The 22,756-nt window shown below is 42.3% G+C and overlaps 3 protein-coding genes across 5 annotated transcripts; 2 read left to right on the top strand and 1 right to left on the bottom strand.

Annotated features, from left to right (window-relative positions):
* Nucleotides 1–90: 90 nt before the first annotated feature.
* On the bottom strand, nt 91–22,662 carry baiap2l2a (BAR/IMD domain containing adaptor protein 2 like 2a). Of its 3 annotated transcripts, XM_085933721.1 has the most exons (17): nt 22,149–22,662; nt 12,606–13,007; nt 11,736–11,850; nt 11,187–11,363; nt 6,219–6,294; nt 5,458–5,544; nt 4,927–4,988; nt 4,769–4,840; nt 4,613–4,669; nt 4,414–4,545; nt 3,844–3,948; nt 3,539–3,605; nt 3,207–3,402; nt 2,641–2,709; nt 1,804–1,966; nt 1,331–1,371; nt 91–1,203 (listed from the first exon to the last, which is right to left on the bottom strand). In XM_085933721.1, exons 5-17 carry the CDS (start codon nt 6,286–6,288, stop codon nt 1,125–1,127), a joined length of 1,200 nt encoding a protein of 399 aa, XP_085789847.1. In that variant the 5' UTR covers nt 6,289–6,294; nt 11,187–11,363; nt 11,736–11,850; nt 12,606–13,007; nt 22,149–22,662; the 3' UTR covers nt 91–1,124. The 3 variants fall into 3 exon arrangements, with proteins under 3 accessions (XP_085789847.1, XP_085789845.1, XP_085789846.1); XM_085933719.1 differs by lacking the exons at nt 11,187–11,363; nt 11,736–11,850; nt 12,606–13,007; nt 22,149–22,662 and adding an exon at nt 6,430–7,401; XM_085933720.1 differs by lacking the exons at nt 11,187–11,363; nt 11,736–11,850; nt 12,606–13,007; nt 22,149–22,662 and adding an exon at nt 6,430–7,400 and having other exon boundaries at nt 4,414–4,515.
* On the top strand, nt 8,366–14,041 carry nptxra (neuronal pentraxin receptor a). The gene is made up of 5 exons (XM_085933716.1): nt 8,366–9,316; nt 11,211–11,472; nt 11,636–11,868; nt 12,516–12,695; nt 12,763–14,041. The coding sequence occupies exons 1-5, from the start codon at nt 8,648–8,650 to the stop codon at nt 12,991–12,993; spliced, it is 1,575 nt and encodes a 524-aa protein (XP_085789842.1). The 5' UTR covers nt 8,366–8,647; the 3' UTR covers nt 12,994–14,041.
* Nucleotides 18,685–22,451, top strand: LOC147043862 (extracellular serine/threonine protein kinase FAM20C-like). Its single transcript, XM_085933717.1, has 10 exons — nt 18,685–19,109; nt 19,171–19,352; nt 20,511–20,589; nt 20,662–20,754; nt 21,031–21,146; nt 21,249–21,429; nt 21,516–21,625; nt 21,823–21,904; nt 22,025–22,084; nt 22,157–22,451. The coding sequence occupies exons 1-10, from the start codon at nt 18,685–18,687 to the stop codon at nt 22,449–22,451; spliced, it is 1,623 nt and encodes a 540-aa protein (XP_085789843.1).
* Nucleotides 22,663–22,756: the final 94 nt, after the last annotated feature.

The raw sequence follows: 22,756 nt of genomic DNA, 5'->3' as shown, positions 1-22,756 counted from the left end.
TGCTTCATCCCCTTATCTCCATATCTTTCTTATTTTAATTTTCTCAGCCATTGCAGCCCCTCCCCCTCCCAAATTAAAATAAGATGTATTATTGTCATGCCATAAGAAGAATGCGATTAAGCTGTGAATGAAAATAAATTGGAATAAAATGAAGACCATGTGACTTAAAGCCGCTTTGTTATTTTTTTCCTCAAGCAAAGCAACTAAAAAACAACTTGACAGCAAGCCCTCGTGACATATAAAGCCAGCTAATTTAAAACAACCATACTTTGAAGCCATTAACACAATTGGATTCACACTGAGGTTCGATTTGGGTTAAGCATCCCCGACGGAAGAGCCAAAAAGGCAACGTGGGATCTTCTTTTGTAGGCCAATTTACTGCCCGAGCAAAAGAAACTCTGCTCGTATGGAGGCCACCAAGGCAGAACCCGTTTGATTCCCAATGTTGCGTATCCAGGGGAGGGACATGAAAAAAATGATACAATAAATATTCAAATGGACCTTCATCCAACATCATTTATTTGGGGGGTAGTAACATTTCATGATTACATTTTCAATTTGCATGAATGGAGCTATGAGGTGTCAATAGTTTTCATTTTCCAATTACTATATGGTTGAGAACAGAGCAGAGTCGGAGTGCGATGGGAAGGAAAACATTTGAAACACCAACAGCTGCTCGCAGTCGAGCATACGGACCATTTCGAAGTCAGGAAAATTGAAGGCTCCTTATTTTTAACGACGCTCAGCACAAAAATACTGAGACTTGTAATGTAGCCCAAAATTGGGAAAAACGATTTGAAGTGGCCCCTCTCACAAATATTGGTCTACATTCGTTGCTGGGACAGTGATAGTGCCCCCTGCTGGCAATAAGTCATACATTACATTGGTTCATAGTGGTGGCACATTATTACACAGTATTAAAAAAAAAAGAAATAGATACTGGAAAGAGAATTGTGGTGGTATTCAAGCAGAATATGATCTCCATATGATTGATTCAACAAAACTAGAATGCAATCATAAAAACCCAAAGTGGTTGCAGAATATGGCAAAAACAAGTATTATCAACAACCTCAAGAGCGGACAATGGTCAACCGTACTTGTTGTGTTTTGTTAGCTCCATGACCTTAGCGATAAACACGAGGCGCTGACCTGTCATTGGTGGATGTGGGCTTCAACTTAACTGTTGCAAATGGGTTTGTGCCCCTTTAAGATAGACAAAAGAATGAATGCGTCCCATTAGTCTCAAGATTTATGTAGGATTCATTTTTCTGATGGAAATAACATGAGCCACATTTGCATCACACAACCTATGCGGACTTTTTTTTCTTACCTCGGGAAGAGTTCTGGTTTTGATTCGTGTGGCTGGGATCGCTGCAGAAAAACAACAAATGGGTCTGAGTGAGTGAAAAAAAAACCTCAAACTTGGAGTTTGAGACAACTTCAATCACTGAACTCTTGACCGGTTCTCTTGCACATTCTAACAAACCATATCACAACACACGCATGCACGCACACACACACACACACACAAACTTCCTCACTCATCCACTATCAGCAGCTGGAGCTTCCACCCTGCATCCACCAGAAAGAGGGATGAGGTGACATGGAGAACAGCACTTTGCCAGAGTGCCCCTGCTGGACAAACGAGTACATTGCAGACTGCTAATTAATTCATGTGTGATTTTTTTTTTCTTTTTTTTTCGCCTGACTTTCATCTGAGACACGAATACAAAATAAAAATAGCACACTTCAAGTCAATTCGGTCAGACTGTTCAATAATAAATAACTTTTAATAGTGTTTACCTTTTTTTCGGGATTAGACCCCGTCGTCTTGTCCGACGTGCTGGTTTGACTGGAGTATTTATTTGAAGATTGGGATAGCAGAGGCGGAGGCGGCGGAGGCGGCGTCTTTCTTTCCGTACAGCTACTCGCACTGCTGTTGCTTCGTCCCAGGGGTGCGGAACTACTATAAAGATACATGTTAAGAAAATCAGTGAGGAATAATACCGAGTATTTCATCTGACAAAAGCTTTCTAAAATGCCTGATTTCAACAACACTGACAAAAGAGGTTGGTAAGTGTACAGAAAGTTGCCATCCACTTGATATTCGATTTAACATGAAGTGTCCACAGCCAGCTGAGTGAACTATGTTTGAGCTAAATGCTCGTACTGGTGTTCCTCAAGGCGCTGGGTCACCCATATAACTTAAATGGCTCAGCCCTGATTATTGGTCCATATAAATCCAATCGAGACGGCCTGGGGGGAAAGTGGTACAATTAGTCTGTATGGATAGAACTCTTAAGCAAGTTCAATTCAATCATTCAAAACTATTGATGAACTGAAAGCTTTCCTCTATGTGAGAACAATAAGTTGAGCACTTACTGATGATGTCCTTGATTATCCTCAAAGCATTATTATACCCAGTCACGTTTCGACTTGTAATGGACAGATCAAAGTAGCCACATCTGACACTCCAAGTGATTAAAAAAAGATTCTCATTTGACTGAGGCTAATGAGGCTGAAGTTCCTTGCGGATGAGGACGATGTAACATGAATTCCAAATGGAAACAAAATCTCTCTCCCTCTTGGACTGAAGAATTACGGGACACATTCTTTTTTTTCCCCAGCATGTTTGCTTACCCCAGGTCAGATTGCATAGGTGGGTCCACATCTACTTCTTCCACATAGGAGGCCGGGAACCATCCCTGACTGAAAACATATGGACACTGAGAAATAAGTTTCGTGTTGATTCTGAAGGGGAAAAAAACTTGACAAAATAGACATGTTCAAATATGATCCTATAGTGTCCGACAATTACTTTAAAAATCCTTGAATAATCATCATCATCCATCCACAGAGGTGGGCAATTGCCTCCAGATGCCACAAGAGGGCAGCAAAGCACTCATTCACCTCTATGAAGGCCTGTCTAAACAAATTTGCGTCTCACCTCAACATAGTTCCTTGTCACTAAAATAATGCCAAAGCAATACTTTTATATTAGACAGGGCACAAAAACAGCAATCGGTGTGTTTTGCAGCAGATAAAGAAAGGCTTTTAAAAAAATAAATCCACAAATAACAAATGGAGGTGATACGATACAATATGATATGACATGAATACATTTGCACCAGATTTGAAAGAAGTCATTAGATTGCATAGTACAGCGGCCGGCCAGTGCATACACACATTTGCAGACTCCAGCTCACCGGGAATTGTCGCCAGCTGCGCGGCCGTACAGCCAGCCGTTTTTCGGCTGCGGGACCAGCACGGTAATCATCTCTCCCCTGGCAAAATGCAGCAGGGTTGGATTGGAGCCAACTGGCTGATGGGCTGCCAGGGCCCTCATGGATCTTCCTGCACCTCCCACTGAAGAGCGATAGATGCTCCCCTGGGGCGACGGGGCTGAACAGATCAAGAATCAAGTACAAATTCTGGCTCTGCTCCAGATGTCTCCTCCATTTCACTTATATTTGAAAGTAAGTCTATTTCTTTTTTTTTTAAAGACCTACAAATTTCTGCTCTCAACTAATTGTCTCACCTCTTGACGGTACATTGCCGAGAGGCTGCTCTTCTCTGTTCTTCCGGTTCTCTTGTCTTATCTGCGCCTGCAAGAACAAAAAGTCGACAATTCAAGACAACGCATTGATCCGAATACTCGTGATCAGGTATCATTAAGATGACGTAAATATTTATTTATAATCCTGAGAGATACAACCTGCCACTAGAGGGCACTACAGCAGCAAAAAAAACAAAATGTCAGATGAGATACAGACCCAAACGGATCGGATAGAGATCAATTGTAAGAAACAAAATATTGTCCCAAACATGTAATGCATCTTTGACCTTGCTAGGGCTATCCAGGCCAGGCATCCGTTTGGCATCCGATCCTCTCGTAGCATTAACCTCCTCTCTCCACAAGTCAGCTTTCTGCTGGAGAGGACCTCCATTCTATCACACAAAACAGAGATGACTTTAAGTGTTGACAAGTGCACAAAAAACATGACCTCAGCGACCTGCGGATGAGGGTAATAAGTGCTCGCTTATTGCCTTTGCCCTTTGAAGCATGAGCAGTTTCCCCTACAGATGATTGGATAATTATTTCAGATGGCCGGGACCTCATAAAACAAAGTATGTTCGAAACATAAGTGCGCGTGCTGAATCATAAAGTTCTCCAGTTCGAGGTGTCAGTTTGACTGGCCTGTGGCGAGATGAAAGAAAGAAGGAAGGAGCAAGTGGGGAAACAGTCAACCTTTCTCCATCCTGCTAAAGATGCTGAATCGCTGTCATCTTCTAATCTCCTGCTCTGAGCTTGACCCTCATTATAATTTGCCCACGGAGACTAATAGTCGCTGACACAATCACGAAAGATGATTGAGAATTCTCTTTTGAGCGTGCGTGTCCTTGTTCTAGTACCTTCGTCATGAGACGGGAGAAGGACTGGATGAGGCCACAGTGTTTCTCAGCCAGGAAGCGATATCTTCTCTCTTCCTCCTTTAGCGCCTCGCTATGACTTTTCTGAAGGAAGTGCAAATGCTCAGCAGCATCCTGGTCATACATAAGATTGACTGTAATACACGCATGCATAAACCCCTGGAAGACATTTCATGCTAACCTGGTTAGCTCCACGCGTCTGCCCATAGACGCTCATCTCGTATTGCTTTCTGCTGTCCTGTCAGTTCCGTTCAAAGCACTTTGCATTTAATCACCATCTTAAAGTTGCAAGAAAGTCATTTTTTTCCTTTTCATTTCGGAAGAGAGTCTCACTTACCGATAAATAATCTTGGTCCAGTCCAACGTTATTATCCATCTCTTGAAGAATGTCATGAGTGAACCAGCGGAACTTGGATGACACACATATAGAGGAGACAGTGAGCGTCCACATCATAGTATGGATTCTGAAATTCTTTGTGAAATCTTGTTACTCACTACTCCCTCCAGCTCCAAGGTGAGCCTCTTTTGGCTCTCGGCAATCTGAATCAGGACATCTCCTTAAAGAGAAATACAATACATCATGTAAAAATACCGTCATTTCACAACTATAGGGCGCACATAAACGCCTTTAATTTTCTCAAAAAAACAAAGGTGCACCTTTTAAGAAGGTGCGCCTTTTGTGAGGACCAAATTAAAAAATCTGTGAATTTATTTTATTAGGGGTCCCCAATAGAAAGTTCAACCAGGCACTGCCTATCATTATCTATTATAGATGTCCTCATGCCAGCATCTGTTACTCAATACTGCTGGATAAAGGACACACACACACTCACATATCTTGCACTTGGTTGTCATGGACACACACACACACACGACTCAATCAGTAAAGCCTGTTGTCGTACAAGAGTTCTCAAGGTTTCGGATGTACTGTAGGAGTTCATTGGCCAGCTTGGTTCATTTGAGGCCTATGAATTGTGCAGAAATAACCTCTTGACTTCAAACTTCCCTGTTGGTGTTTTGACTTACCTATGGAACGCGAGGACATGGTGTGAAAGGCCTGCTCGCCCATCTGTGAAAGCGCAGTGAAGTAAGCATCGCTTTTCACGGCCAGAGCTGAAAAACACAAAAATAAAATCATCTTGTTGGAAATGAATGGACTTGATCAAAATGTTCATTTACATATACACACACATGTCCCACTTGGCAATGTTGCACTTGCTGAAATATTTAGCATGTTAGCTGCATGTCATTGCAGCACATCAATAGCTGTGTAAACCTTTAAAAAAAAAATTGTTTTAATCAAAATTCTGTGACTTCCCTTGTTAAAAATTCACCCCGCTCCTCCTTGGAGAGTGCAGGTTATACATTCATGGAGGAAAAAGGTTTTATGAGTTATCTGAGTTCCATTTCCTCGTACCACAAAAAAAAAAAAAAACACTGTAATATAATACAAGACATGTAGACTTTTAACATCCACTGTAAAAAAAAAAATCCAATATATTGTAAATGTGTTTTATTTTCTCCTAGGGGCAAGAAAGCCAGTTGCTTGAATCTTGATAATGTCGTAATAAGAACTCCAAACACGCCTTGGATACGAGCGAGGTGTGCACTAGCAAACACAACAGCACTACAAAAGTCCCAACAAACATGAACTTTGGAACGAGGTTCCATCAAATAGACGGCTGACGTTACAGTTTGTTTAGTTTACAGCGCTAATAAACCAATGGCGTGTGAACAGCACACAAATTCTCATTTCTTCTCCTTCACCATCCTTGTCTTTTTCTTACTTTGGAAAGCTCGGACATAGCTGTTTCCCAACGACACAAGTTTTTGAAGGTCGGGGTTGAATTCATCCATCAAGCTCTGTTAAAGAAGAAGAAGAAGAAAAAAAAAGAGAAATATATGGCTAAGAAAAACATTTGGATCTTAATTCTTGAGTTTGTCTACACTTGAATGATGAGTTCAAAAGGGAAAAGCCCCAAACTACTTCTTACTTACCGAGTAAATCCCCAAGGTTGATCGATGTAACTGCTCACTGTTCATCGCAGACATTTTAATATCCACTCTTGCCTAACTGTCGATGAAATCCCTTGAGAGCATCCGAGTCTTAACTCATCCGAGCCAACCGAGTCTGATGTATGGAAGTGAACCAGCTCAGGTTGTTGCTAATAGACTCAGCTGTGACTTGAATAGCGTGCAGTAAATAATTAAACACGGCCCAGCCATAAAACACAACGCCATATCCTGTAAAGCGTGACTTAGTGTTTGCTGAATAAAACATTGGGATAGATTTTTTTTTTTCACTTCCCCACAAAGCTAGAGACAATTTATTGTTTTTATTATTCCAACTCTAGGGGACCCAATTTACCACAAAAGCCGTCACGGGGTCATTTTGTGAGCATCTAGGGAAAAAAAGAAAATAAAGAATATTGAACAAACGGGAGAATTTTCATAAATACGCCAAAGTGCGTTTGAACGAGTAGTTAAGGTGTTAAAGATGTAATTAAAATTGTTGCCTGTTCACAAGGACTCTCATGACTCATTATATCTGCATTAGCACAACACCGCGCTGATGAGTATTGATGCGTTCAACTCCAGAGAGGAAATGAGTGAGGGAAATGACGACGCTTTGATTACTGGATTTATTATTTATAGTTTCATACGTGACAAGCCGTGGTTGTCAGAGTCAGGCGGCGCTATTGGCTTGTACACTAGGTGGCATTAAAAACCAACTGGATACACGAGAAGAATTTTAAGCAGTATTATGATGGTTGCAGCCTGAAAGCAAAACCAATTGAACACCAAATTGTGATCATCTAATCCACAAATGTTAATTCTGACCTGAATGAATTTAAATGTAGGCTACAGTGAATTAACCACTAAAGAGTCTTTTTGCGGCTCCACTGGCTTTTTCCATCAATTATACATGGATGCAGTTTGCTGATTAATAACTGCACTAAAGTCTCGAGAGCTTCTCCTAGTTTAGTCTTTACAATGCAAATCTTAGAATAATAATTACAATGGGAACCACATTAAAAAGTCAGCATTTAAGAAAAGCCATGTGTGTGCATGTTGACCCAAAGATGAACACGTATTAGCTGTGTGTGTGTGTGATTTAATGACCTCACTAATGGCAGCAGCTCGGAATCGTGCAACACGCAAAGACACCCACCCACCCACCACCACCACCAGGGTCATCATTCTATCAAGTCTATTGCTGTGGAGCTGCTCCATTGGGAACCTTGAGCGAGATTTATAGCCGTGCAGTATATATGGCTGTAATGTGAAGCTGAGCAACTAATGATTAGATATGGGGGGGTACAAATATACCTATGAAGGCTCCATGCAGAAAAAACATTCACTGCAGTGCAGCAAAAAAAAAAAAAAGGCCATCGATATGCAGCCAAGTTACATTTTCTTCAAGCGGCAATGCATCCCGGATAAATCCACAGTTAACTTGTTTTATAGATGGAGACATTGGATTAAGAGGCTGGGGGAAGAGTGCGCTGTGTTCCCTTCTGAAAATGCCATTCATCTTTCATACATAAAGTAGCATCAATGCCATTTTTTTTTCTTGCAAAAAGAAATGTGTTCCATGAGTTTTGCCTAGCAACAAGTGGCTCAGCTCAGCCTTGTCAGTAATACACTCAGTCAATCAAGTCTGTTGATTTGCAACAATTAATGACAATGATATTTTTGATGGATTTATCATTGTATTTTTATTTTAGGATCAATGTTGCAGTGCGAGTTAAGAAGAACATCACACACAAAAAAAAAAAAAACAATTCATGCACAATGAAGAGTGCTGCACGTACGTCCATTGGGATTGTCACCCACACATTTTGCCCTCAATTATGATCACCGGGCAGGCCGGGCTGCATTTTTATGTCTGACATGCGCCTTGTGCGCGCGCGCACATGCACACGCACGGAGGAGGCGTAACAGTAACACACGATGCTCAAATGCTTTCTGACGACTCCATGATAACTCGCTCTCGTGTCCTCACTATCTCCGTGAGAACACAAAAGTAATCAGGATTTATTTGTTTTGGGGTTTTTTTACTCTTGGAATCAAAACGTCGATGATTTTTTGCTGCGTTCGAGCACTTTTTCCTCCCGCGGTTTTTTTTGTTGCTGTTATGATTATATTTTTTTGATTGTCGATCGTCTCCGCCGCCGCCACCCTGAAGTTCATTGTGATCATTTTGGCCGCCGGCATGGTGGCCTTTATCGGCGCCGTTATCTGCATCATCGCGGCCGTCCACACCGGAAGCACCAAGGCGGCACGGCAGCAACCGGCAGCCGACAACCGATCGCTATACGCGCACGGCGCGACGCAGCCTCCAGCCACCAGAGGCTCGGCGGCCAGGACTGGCGCCTTGGGGGCTCTCCATGGTTCTGAAGTGCCCGAATCCGAGGCACCGACCTTCCGCATCGGGCTCGACGGTCTGGACGGGGTCACCGGACTCACCGGCCACGACCCAGCTGTCAGTCGACTCATTTGCACGCCCATCCCCGCCGGAGAGTGCGACCCGAGAAACTTTCAGCAACAAGCGGACGACCCCACGCTATACGCGGGAGAGGACTGGGGCTACCTCCGCACCACCGCGGACGAGCTCCGCCAGACCGTCCTCCAGCAAAAGGAGCAAATACAAACGGACCAGCGGACCATCAGGGAGCTGACAGGAAAACTATCCGAGTGCGAGAGGGGGATGAAGGGAGAGAGACGGAGAGGTGCCGCTGCGGCCATATGGGGAGGCAAAAACCCCATCATGGTGCGGGACAGCCCCCCCGCGTCGGCACCTGACCACGTGCTCACGCTACGGGCTGTGAATGAGCTGGAGCGGGCCATCAGTCAGCTCAAAGAGCGCATTGAGAGACTGGAGGTATGTTTGTGCCCCTACACGACACTACACTGCAGAGGCGTACAATGAATCCCATGCACTCTTTATCCTGCATGATTTTGAAAAGCAGAGGAGGGAGGGATTCCTGTCTCAAAACGGTTGAGAATTTCCATTTGATGATGTCAAAATGCTCATCGGGGAGCATTCCAGTCTGGATTTTTCTCAAGGTGCATGCAAAGAGAGTTGGAGACAAGTGAGCCTTTGTGAACATTGCCAGGGAGGGGGGGGCAAGAATCAAGTCTTTCATTAGAAAGAGACTAGCATAAAAATATTCACCCATTATGATATTTGAAAGAAGACATCAGAAAAGACAGAAAGGCTCGATGATATGTGGAATCGTACGATACTCTCCTTCATGTTTTCTTTTTTTACAGCAACAAACTGCTAGCCAACATGGTTCCTGTAATCTACTATGCCAAGAAAGCAGATTGCAATAAAAACTGAGATGGCCTGGGAGAGAGAAAGAAAAAAAAAGGGGGGGGGGCAAAGTGATGCGGCTGGTGATAAAGTGGCAGAAGAGGGGGGAAAAAAAAAGAGAACAGCATCATCAGCCAGAGGAAAAAGAGGAGGGGGTAGCGTAACATAAAACGTACTCTCCTCTGACCAGATTCTCAAGATGTATAGCGGCCTTTTCGGCGAAAGCAATTTCATCCATAATGTATGACTTGCCTAGTTGGAGGCTACAGACCTCTCATTCAATTCCCCGCTTGCACAGCCCCACTTTTATTTCGCATCTTTTCATGACTTGACCTAAAATGCAATAATGCTGCAGCATCATCTTGTATAATGCTGCATTGTTTTGTCAGGGAGCCATCACTTGTAGTTTTTTTTCCTCTCAACAGCCTAGTCACGTTTCCATCAGCGCTGTAGCTGCACAGCGGTGTTTACACCTGATGGTGTGTCGAGGGCAATTTATAAAACGCAACAATCTGGATGGATGATTTCACACATAGTCGGTCCTTGTTTTCATGACAGCATGGACTTTAAATTCGATTTACTATCTACCAGATTTCATTTGGGGTATAAAAGCTTGTCATTTATGTAAGTCGCAGATGTGTAGTGATGTGTGCTCAACACGGGCACCTTCTTACAAATTCATGCATTTATGCATTAGTTAAAAAAAAAAATAAAAAAAATTGGCGCCTCCGTGCGTAAACAACCCCCTGCCTCAAGCACAACCCCTGGCTAAATGATAGAAATGAAATATTTGAGAAGAGATTCATAAGCATCCAAATAGGATGGTGCGTGATCACAATCTGTGTCATTAAAATATTCGCTTTGCTCACATTCATTTATCGATGTGACCCATAATCAGCGTAAACATTTTTGCATTTGAAAGAAATAAATTGGACCAGCTGCCACTGTTGGCCGTGCAGACTGCTCATATAAAAATGATACCTGTGCTGTTTTTCTGCTTTTACCGTAAAATCAATAGGTCCTATTTTTTTTTTACCAGTATCCTCGTCCTAAAGATGAGCACGGAATGGAGGTAGTGCTTCTTACATAATGTTTGTCCTTATGGGAACTGTTTGGATTCTTCTATAGCTTCACCTTTGTGTCATCTTATGCAACACAAACGAAAAGTGTACACTACTGTACGTTGGTTCCGACGACGACTCACAGTTGTTATTTGTTTTTCTATTGTTTATATTGTGTTTTTTGGTCTGGTCTGGTCTCCATGATGGATGGGGAAATAAGTTGCATCAAGAAGAAAGGCCACAAAAAAACACTTGCTCGTGCTTTGTGTTTTTGACCTTTTCAACTCTTTTTCATTTTCACACGTTACTGAACCGAATTGTGGGAAATGAACACACCTTGCAAGTAGCACCAGCATGCTAATGTTGTCTCCTACCTATGTGGTCTTCCTTCTCCGCAGGCCGACATCAATCTGTTTCCTCACAACCAGACGGACACGGGCGCCTCGGCGCTCGTGAAGGACGACGACAAAATTTCAGTTGGCCATGGAGCGGGTGCAGAAAGGCCCTTGACGGTGGAGGACTTGGAAGAGGAGCTTGAAAGGAAGGTGGAGCTGTTGGAGAAAGAGAGAAAAGCCTTGAGGCTGGAAACCCAAAGACACAGACAGGAAATGGAGCGGGGGATCGACAAGCTCCACCACCGACTCTCGGGATTGGAGGAAGGTAAATATTAATACAGACGGTAAATTGAACGTAGTCGGTGGGTATACATTTTGTTTTAGCTCACGTAAGATTCTCTGCTGCAAATAAATGACCAGTGAGACTATCAAATGCAAGCAGGAACAAAAAACAAAAAAAAGACTTTTGCGTTTCTTGTCTCTTTCAGCTAATGACTTTGCAGAGGGCTACAGACTCTCTTTCCCATCCCGCACTAACTACATGTACGCCGTGGTGAAACAGTTCATTCCAAAGTTACGGGCCTTCACCTTCTGCCTTTGGCTTCGACCCACGGAAGGAGGCATCGGAACACCCATCTCTTATGCCGTGTCGGAGCAACCGAATGAACTGGTGCTGCTCCAAGGTCTGCATACGCCCACTGAGCTGCTCATCAATGACAAGGTAGTCAAAGGCATCATGCGGTCAGCTAGACCGAGAAAAATCGATTCAAAACTTTAGCCGTCATTATTGTCACCTATATATGGATGTAAAAAAAGAAAAATGACTTTCTTGTAATGAGTTTGAACACCGTCGCATGCTCTATTAAAAGAGGGTGTCTTTACTTGTGCAACTACACTAATTTCATATATATGCTCTCAAAATGATGAACATAATGTCATAAGGAGGTGGAAGAGTTTTTTTGTTTTTTATTTTTTGTTAATTTAATTTAATTATTTGTCTTGAGCTCATTTTTTTTTTTAATTGGACAAAAACAGGGAGGGGTGTGTAGACTTTTTATAGCCACTGGAATTATTATTGAAATTATTCTTATTATTAGGGGTGTGTAGACTTTTTATATCCACATAAATTGTTATCTATACTTTCTAACAGACAAAGCGCAAGAAAAATATTGTCTCGTCTCCCTTACCCGCTAAAAGCGAGCAACAGCGGCTATAGATATATTTGAACGAACCACTTATGCTTAAAAAAGGCCCTGAGGAAAGGCGTCGCCTTAAAGGCTATGGCATAATGGCCCGCAGTAAAACAGAACAAATTAAGTATGACTATCAAAATTCAAATTCTGCTTTTTTTTTTTTCTTCTCTGCTAGGTGGCCCGACTACCTCTGAACCTGTCTCGCGACAACTGGCAACACGTATGTGTGAGCTGGAACCAGAAAGGAGGAGCGTGGAAGGCCTACCAAGGAGGGAAGCTGAGAGGAGAAGGCCACGGCCTGGCGGACGGTCATAATATTAGACCCGGAGGAGTGCTAGTCCTCGGTCAAGAGCAGGTAAACGCTTAAGCAAAAAAAAGTCTTTTGGGTCAGTAAGCCTCTGAAATGTTTTTTTCCACTCTAGGATTCCCTGGGCGGAGGCTTCGATTCAACTCAAGCTTTAGTCGGAGAGTTGTCCCAGGTGGCTGTGTGGGACCGAGTCCTGTCTGCCGAGCAGGTGGCCGGCTTGGCTGGTTGTGGGACGGTGACCCAGGGCAGCGTGGTTCCTTGGACCGAGCGTGGAGTGGAGCTTTATGGCGGAGCCACTAAGCACCCGGGGGAGCCTTGTAGTAAACACGGCCGCAGCTCCAAGTGACAGATGGAGGGAGCCTTTGAGGGAAAGAAAGAAACGAAAAATTGTTAGCATTCCATTTTTGCAGTTACACTAGATGGACAAAAAGGATGAAAGGACAGCTAGCCAGGATATGATATCTCCAAAAAACAAACATGAGTATTTTATGAAGAGTTTCCTAATGCAAAGCTTCATGTTAACAATTGAGCCGTTTAAATTGCGAAAAGAAGTCCAAGGTGAGATAAGAATATCAAGAAGCTGCAAAGTGATGAAATAGAAGGAAAAGCAAAGAAATGTGAGTGTGTTATATGGATCATTTTGACCTGCATGTTATATTCATACATGAAACATGAGGAATTGATCATTCGATTATCTATACGCTAGATCAGGCAGACTATTTTTTATTGTATTTACATTTTGTGCATATTTTTTGTACTATCCAAATGAGTTTGGGTTTACAAGTTTGGAACCACAAAAAAGAAAAAGTATAGGTACATATCAATTTTTTCTTTATGCCAATTGAGTAAAGCCACGGGATAAAGTGACAACCTTCCGGTTATTGTCATCTTCCGACATTCCATGCATGAGCGCCTGGCTAGGTTTATTTTGGGCCTGGTTGAATCCAAAATATTTTTCAAAAAAATCACAAGACGCTCAAGCGTCCGTCGTAAGATGTGACGGAGTGACAGACGAAACATTGGCCGTGGACTGCAGATCAAAATATTTTTGCCTATTTCCTACACCAGTGTTCAAATGTGTCATTGGAATGAGTGCAATATATATTTGGTCAACGTGTTTTCACCCTGCAGAATGTTTACTGTATGCGAAATTTGAAAACATCGACGCCAAATCATGTCGTGCCTAATATATCGTCTTTGTGCGCAACGCTGATAAGACGTTTGATGTTTATTCAGTTGGTGTACTTTTATGTCACAGCTTTTCAGCACATTTCAATGGTGGTGTGGCATTAGAATAAGAACATTGATACTGAAGAATAAGCCTGTTATGTCTTTTGAGGGTGATTGTTTTGTTTGCATTTGTCAAATCTGTTATGAACATATGTCTTGTTGTACTGTGATGTTGTTTTATTGTCATTTATGACAATTAAATTCTTGCTTTTCACATGGACAGAATGTGAGTCTTCAATTTTTGCTCCACTTTGAAAAATACTTGTATCAATTCTTTTTTTTTTTGCCGACTCCCTCAGATATCACACGAGAAAAAAAAAAAAAAAACTAGCACCGCCCATGGGTTCGACACTCGGTTGTTGTAACCATGTGCAAGTGACCTTGAGCGAGATACTGAATCATCGGTAGGGGAGCAAAAAAAAAAAAGAGGAGACGGCGCTAAAGTACTTTGAGTACCTTGTAGGTAGAAAAGTGCTATTGGAGTGAAAGCCCATTTACCATTTGCAAAGGTGCAGTAGCAGTGCGGTGAAAATAAAAGCTCTCACTGTAACGACAACACAGAACAAATGGAGTTGCACAAGCCATTTTAGCTAACATTACTTTTTACAGCCGTCTATTTTCATTTCTGTCACATCTTATCCATCCCTCTCGCTCTCCTCGAAGCAGAGTGTCTTCAGAGCAGAGAAAAGAGCTTTTATTTAATTTTTTTGCCGTTTTAGGTCAAGGGAATGGAGATGAAATGAATCCCTAATTACCGTGAGACTTGGCTTTACACAGGAAGATAGAAGACTGAGCAAAATGTTGTTTCCTCATGGACAGAAAAGCAATGTGGATTTTTTTTGTTTGTTTGTTTCTCACTGTCGCTTCAGCTTTCAACGACAATAATGAGCAATTTGTGGGCATACTATGAAAATGTCTTTATCAGCACTTCCTCCATTCCTCAGTGGTACCAAACCCAATGAATATTGTAAGGAACAAATTGTGTTGCATTATTTCCAAAGCTTTATACTTTATGATCCGCCTCTGACTGAACTATGGAAATCGGAGTGGATTGAAAAGTAGGATGGATACAAGCCGCTGCGGGGATTTAAAACGGTGACCTTTTCAGTAAAAAAAAAAAAAACTCCAGGCTGACCATCTTGAGCATATTCACGGGCAAAAAATGATATTTCCCATTGGATTACTAGTGCAGATCTAATCCATGATGTTTCATCTAGGAATGGACAGTATGTAATCCCAAATAATCCATGACATTGATGGCGCAACAGATTGAACCCCTCCAGCCACCACAATGGTTCAACCCAGGTTGGGATCAAATAAAAATAAAATACATGATTAATTCAGCATGATTCAAATCTATTTTGTAAAGTGTTGATTTTGTTGTAGGGAAAATCTGATTTCTAAACGACCAGGCTTTCAATTCTCAGGTACTAATTGGATCTTGAGGCGCTATTTTCTCTTCCCGCCAGATGCTGCAGTTCCAGGGAGCGTCGCAAACTAAAATAATGGACTCAACCGGGATTTTCGGATTTCAAGCTGTTTTAAATATTGACTGGAGTCGTCCATTAGAGAAAATTCTCCTGTGGGAGAAGAGACAATAAACATTTTAACTGAAGTTTGTCATCACTTCAAATCTGCATAACTGGTTTATATTCCAAACCAAATATTTCTCCAACACTGTCATCATGCTAGCTACTTCCAAATAGTCCAATTTACCTACTCATCCTTTTCTTTGTAAATTGTCCACCTACTCAGCCTCCACATGGCTGCCGACCAGAATAGAACCCGTTTTACACACAAGCGCACTCGCGGTCCAAAATTCCCACTGAGACTCCATCTGGACAGGAACACTTCATCTTCCTCCATCTTTGTCACCCACTCTGCCTCTCATCCTCCTCCCACACGTTCATTCAAACATGGACGACCATCATGGAACACCAAAGGCACTCACAGTCCACCACAAAAATCGCCATCATTTGGATTTTTTTTTTTTTTTTTTAAATGAAACATTTTTGTCATTTCAAACCAAGGGACCCTTATATAATAAGAATGAGGTGTGAAGACAAATGAGTGTGCAAATGTGAGAAGAAGGAGGAGGGAGTGAGTGAGTGAGTGGATGAGTGGGCTGTCTGCACGCAACACGATGCAGAAGGGTGAGAACTGCAAAGGGAGAACTGTCAACCCACAAAAATATTCAGACATAAAATACCACAAAGTCTTCGAAGGGGTTCCTCAATATCTAGGCTCTTTGAAAACTAGCATCAATAGAAAAGTCCTTTTCCTTGCATCAACTGAAATATAAATATCTTTTGCATCATCTGGCCTTGGTGGTGTGGTGTTGGTCATTCCAACTTTGCAGTTTGCCCTTCAAGTAGTTCCGCAAGCAGCGTGCCCTCACACTCATGTCCTCAAGGCGTTTTCATTTCGATCTGCCTCAATGACTTTTTCTATCGGCTTGCCAATACGCCATTTGAATTGCACAATCAGGTCATTAAAAAAAAGACTAAGATCATTGGGCAAGTTGCCATTTCTCAACCCGTTCATCAAAAAACAACCATAAACGGTCTCCCCCTTCTAATTCCCGCTGCCTTTTCATTTTCTGCTCCCCCACAAACGAGACGACTGCTACCTGCTGGAAAAGAAAAAAGCGACACCGGCTTTGAGCTCACAACGGGGTTCTCGCGCCGAGAGATGAGAATGTGCTGCGGGCTGTCACCTTGTAAATAATTTTGCTGTAGAATGATAAAGAGCAAAGGGGACGGGGCGGAAGCCATGCGACACTAAACAATCCTTCTCATGGGAAAACATGAAGCGCTGGATTTATAATTGGTTGAACACAACGGCCGCCTAACGCTACTTAGTATTCCGTGACGGTCTTAACACCTCCTCCATTTCTCCTTCCAATTCCTTTCCGTCTCCATTAGCACGGTTGCTACTTGACATCATTTGTTCCTGTTGCATTTGGCCCTCCTTCCGTCTTTAGTCTCTCAAGCTTTCTGCTCACTCTGTCTCTCCATATGAAATATTCATGGGCAGCCATACTGGCATTGGCTTTTGAAGGGAACCAAAGAAGGTGAGAGGATGAGTGGTCCTGATCTGGAAAGGAGAAGAGGGGATGAAAGAAAAGAGCTGCGGCAGTTGACATACGCACGCATAACCCCTATTTGCAATGCTTCTATTTTCAAATGAATCCAATCCTGATTGTATTCTGCTTTCCTTGACACAAGGAGATGATGGATTAGGCTTGGTGCAGAACAGGCAGATTGCTGAAATATTCCCATCCTCACCTGACGCTCATGCTAAGCATCGATCTAAAAAATGTTTTTCCATTTATACTACACAACATGTGACAGAATGCAATTAAAGCATACATTAGGTGTGATCAGTCCTTAACTCCAACATGCCAGATGTGATGACTTTGTCTTATGATGCTTAGTTTGCATTTTGTTTTGGCTGCTTGGCGGATAAAGCATGTGCTGGATCCAATTAGGTGTCATCTTCTGGGTTGTTTCCAAGCAACCTACATTAAAGTGCACCAAGCTGGGAAAGAAGGAGGCCAGAAGATCAGTTTTATGTATCGAGTACTGTCAAGTTGCAAAGCTGAAAATGAAGGATCGCAAATTCAAAATGGTGGATCATTCATAATATATGAAATCGACAGGACCCAATGAAATCTAGTTTGTTCATTTGTCACCTATTGAAAAAACACATTAGGTATGCAGTATTGATGAAAGTTAGTTTAGAATTTAAAATTGTTAAACACCTAAAACAAGTCATTTAAAAAAAAAATAATAATAATAACTGCACTCAAACTGTATTATTCCATGCAGACTTGAGCAGCAGTCTATTCTTCTGGGACCTGCGACAAACCTCATTATACATTCAGACCCAAAGCAGTTAGCTAATTAACGGAAACATATAGTCGTTAGTTGGGCGGCGACATTAAATACACTGACCTCGTTTTAATCCGTTGGAGATAGATAGAAATGCTCAAAGTGACTAAATAGATCAGAAGCCATTTTTTCAATACTGTACAATTTTATATGACGTGGAAAAAATATATATTACTACAGTGAAAAAAATTAATTAATTAATTAATGTATTTATTATTCTTTTCCGTTCATGTTGCAGTTATTTACCACCCTACTCATTGACAGACAAGCTGAAAGATCATTTTGTGTACAGGTCACAATGACACGGGTCAACGCAACCCTTTTTCTATTTGAACTCAAGTGTGCCATCACAAACAAACTGCACAGTGCGCTCAAATGATCAGGAAAATCACATATCGCTCTCTTTAGCCCACGACGTGAGGGAACAGAGAGTGGGAGAAGAAAAAAGACAAAGGTCTTCAAGCAAAAGAGATGTAAGTCTTTTTTTTTTTCTTCTGCCTATGGTACTCGGGGGAATTCGAGAGCAGCAAGTTCAATAATTTATTGATTTTCCTCTATGAGCTTTTTTTTTATATATATCTCATGTAAATGATTAGCTTATCTTTGTTTTTCTCTTCCGTAATTAACGCCTGACGTGCTCATCAACTATAATCCTGTCCGTTATTGGAGATTTTTTTTCTCTCAGCATTTAAACACACAAGTTCTTCCCATACAACATTGGCGGTTTCCGAGCACGTCCATTATTAGTCTTTAGACCAGAAAACAGATGTGAGTCGCCATGGCAACAACAGCCAAACTATTCTCATCATCATCATCATCATCATCAGAAGCTATAAACAAGGAAATGTTTGATGGTGATTGGGTTTGAAGTGGGGCCCATTTGATTTTCAAGTGCCTTTTCTTTCTTTTGCAGGATGGTGAGGCGGAAGCTAGGTCCATCCGCTCGCTCCGTCTACCTTTGCCTGGCCTGCGCGTCCCTTTCTCTGCACGTCATTCTGGCATTCTTTTGCCTCACTGTCCTCCAAACAGCTTGCGTCCTTCCCGACTCATCTTCCTCCTCCTTAAATCCAAGCGCAGATGCCCAGAAGCACATTTCCGCATCACACAAACTATCGATAAGTTCCCAACCTTACAAATCAAATGCCAGTATTGGCGGAGAGAAAAAAATGATGGGCGGTGGAAAAGTAAATCAAGTGATGGAGGAGGCCTCCAAGCTGGAGGCGCTTTTCAAGCACCCGCTGTACAACCTGCCAGAAATAGGCCTGCTGGAAGATGACTGGCTGCTGAGGGTGAAGAAAAATGAGGACAAGGAGGACGCCGTCGATAGTGACACTCAGTGGTGAGTGCTTAAAAATGTTGGCCGTATATCTGAGAAATAGATTCCCCCTTTTTCTTCAAAGGCAGAGTGCGAGTCAAGAGGAGAAAGGCTACGACAAGGTTTCTTGGAGCAGCGACGCAGAGTCGCAGCCACCCTGGTTACGATTCCACTTGGGCATCACTCGATGGCAACTGTACGACAGAAAGGACCTGACCGTGTCAAAGTTGACGCATTACTTGGCAACGCAACGCATCCTGGGAGCAGGTGATAGGAATATATGAAAGAGATGACCTAGCTGTTAACCATGATGGTCCCAGTAGTGCTTAGCTTTCATCTAATTATGATAATTCACTTTCTTCTTAGTTAAACATAAAAACAAAGTCACCGCCAGTTTCTTTTTTTTTTTTCTTTTCTCGTATGCCTTTTATAGAAATGTGAGAGAGCCCAAAGCGAGGCAGGGAAGTCACACTGGGTTTTTTTTTGGGGGGGGGGGGGGTTTTTAGACAGTAAACTGTGCCAAAGTTTACATTCAGAGCAGGGAATCCTTTGGAGATTTTTTATTTTTTTTTTAAAGCACCAACATAAATGAGACTGATGCATGCGTGCACACTCACAGTCGCACAATCAAGGCTGACCTTCACGGCGAAAGCGCGGAAGATGAAAATACTTTCGCCTTTTGTCTCTAGACACCATAATAATAATAATAATAATAATAATAATATTAATAACAATAATACAGTGACTATAAAAACTCTCTTGTATACTGGCAGGTTTTTGCAATTTATAAGATTGAGACTAAGATGAATCATTTCGAACCTGTACAATTCAGTTCGAATAAAATTCTGAAGTCAAAATGAGTGTATCCGATTAGCCTTAAATGAAGTACGGGTGTTAGAACGTAGACATTTTTCGAGTTACATCTAAGAGCACGCTGGTCTGCAAAGAGCTTCGACAGCATCAGAGGGATTTCATTGTTCAAAGGGATCAGGCAGGAAAAGGGTACAAAAGAATTTCCACAGCATTAAATATACCATGGAACAAAGTCAAGACGGTCCTCTTCAAGTGGAGAGGGGAAAAAAAAAATGACACGAGTAAGAATTGCTCATCCGTACAAATGAAAAAAATGAGGCTGCTTAGAAGCAGACAGCAACATTGCAGGAATTGTTGGCAAGTATTGACTGTTTAGTACATGTGACAACAATCTCCAATCTGGGGGCACATTATTTATGCCTCACTCCTTGAAATGTTTTTTTTTTTCCTCCCCAATTGAGTTTATAGGTAAGATTAAAATCAGCATCTGAAAGGGGTGTGTAGACTTTTTACATATGATGACATGATTTGTCAAGATTTGGGCATTTTGAAAAAACGACGTTTGACATGTGACAACTGCAGCAATTTATGAATCTTTTCTTCATCTTTCAGTTCAAAAGTCAGGAGGCACTCAACTCAAACTGCTGATATCGTTCCCAAACTACGGACAAGCTCTGCTCAAACCGAAGAAGTAAGACAGAGCACTCGACCGTCTTAAATCGACCCCACATTCGACTCAGCACAGATGTTTTTTCTCGACTAGACAATCCAGAGATGCGGAGACGGACGTGAACCTCTTTTACTTCTCTGACTTTGAAAGACACAATGCAGAGATCTCAGCTTTTCACCTTGACAGGTATATAGAGAAGGAAAAAAAATCCTTTGTGAAGATTCAATCGTACAGTGAAGTGATGAGATCATCTCTAGGCTTGCGCATCCCTCCAACTAAAGACAATTCGATATGTCACCTCTGTGACTTCCGAATGATGTCAAGATAAGCTTTGTTAGGCTCGGTAGTGCGACTATTAAAAAAAAAAAATGACATGAAACGACTCCAGGATGGAAATCCTGTGCCTCAATGGAGCTCTGTGCTTTTTTTTTTTTTTTTGGTTCTGTTGGCTCTGCGTCTCAGACTACTGGGCTTCAACAGAATCCCCCCAGTGGTCGGTCGTCTCATCAATGTCACCAGTGAGATCAGAGAGATTACCACTGACCGCAAGCTGTCTCGCACCTTCTTCACTTCCCCTGGTAGTATTTCTCCTGCTGTGAGATTTTGTTACTAACACTCTCCCACGAAAGCCACTTGAATGTGCTACTACTACTAAAACGTGTCTCTCGGACTCTCCCTAGCGGGCAACGTGTGTTTCTACGGTCAGTGTGAATACTACTGCTCGACAGAACACCCACTGTGCGGGCAACCTCATTCACTGGAAGTATCCTTGGCGGCCATGTTACCCGATCTCAGCCTTGCCCCTCGCAGGTCTTGGAGGTCACCATGGAGACGGTCCTATAGCCGCACCAAATTGGCCCAGTGAGTACTCACAAATGTGATTTGTGGCCTGGAGACAAAGCTGCTAGATCCAACTTGATGTGTAATGCTTTGCTGTGCTGTGGCAGGTGGGAAAAAGACCCCGCCTTCTGTGACACGGTCAAACAGACGCCTCCCTACAACTACGGCACCAGGCTGGTGGATGTTATCGACATGGCGATATTGGACTTCCTCATGAGTCAGTCTCCACGTTACGAATTCAATCCAACACTTTGAAATTGAAAAATCATTTCAATTTAACATGGAAACATCACAAAGCCATTTGCCCTTCTGTGATTTTCAAAAAATGCCAACAATGATGAAACTTGATGTAGCATAAATTAAGTCTATCTAGATCAAAGTTACTGGAACATTGATTTTTCTTTTCTTTTTAAGGCAACATGGATAGACATCACTATGAGACATTTGAAAAATTTGGCAATGAAACTTTCCTGCTGCATCTGGATCACGGACGAGCGTAAGTACCGTCGGCTGACATGACATCAAAATCAGAAAGCAAATATTCACCTTTAAAATCAGATCTCAGGTCCTTTTCAAATAACAATCATCCAAATTGCAACTAACTACTATTTTGTAGGTTTGGCCGTCACTCTCAAGATGAGCTATCAATTTTAGCTCCCTTACAGCAGTGCTGCAGGTAAAGTGCAAAGTTGGAAGCTGTTCAGATACAATATCTATTCAAAAGTATTTTCTCTTCCTACCTGTCCAGGATCCGTCACTCCACCCTTCTCCGCTTGCGTCTCTTGTTCCATCCAAACTTCCGCCTGAGCGATGTCATGCGGGAGTCGCTGGCCCAAGATCCTCTTGCAGCTGTTGCTCCACTCCTGTCCGAGTCACATCTCACTGCTTTGGACCGACGCCTAGCAACTGTCCTGCAGGTGGTGGAAACCTGTCAACAACATCACAATCATGTCATTTTCAATGACTTGGGAAATTACAATGAAGATTATGAGCACTCAACTAAATCTGTCCAAAACAAGATGGGATTTATGGGTCTGATTTAGTTCAAATCAAATCAACTCAAATAAAGCATTACAATTGGATTAAAGTGCAACGCTGCCCTCTACCGGTGTCTAATGTACACTACGCAAAAGTTGAGAGGAACAGATCGATTCTACACGAATTTGAAACTCGTGCGCAATATGGTTGTTTCCTCTGCAACCACCGTTATTTGAACGAGAGGAGAAATAAAAAAATAATGGTACGAATTCACAAATTCCTGCCAGCGAGGAAGGAGCGCTGATGTGGCTTTTAGTGACGTCACAGCTCGCAGCGGGGCCGGACTGACTGCGCAGCCGCTCTGTGCATC

This window comes from Syngnathus leptorhynchus, chromosome 16 (assembly GCF_054491065.1).
Source record: "Syngnathus leptorhynchus isolate UIUO chromosome 16, UIUO_Slep, whole genome shotgun sequence".
Classification (NCBI taxonomy): domain Eukaryota; kingdom Metazoa; phylum Chordata; class Actinopteri; order Syngnathiformes; family Syngnathidae; genus Syngnathus; species Syngnathus leptorhynchus.
Note: the sequence above shows the minus strand (reverse complement) of the source record. Positions and strands in the feature narration are given on the sequence as shown.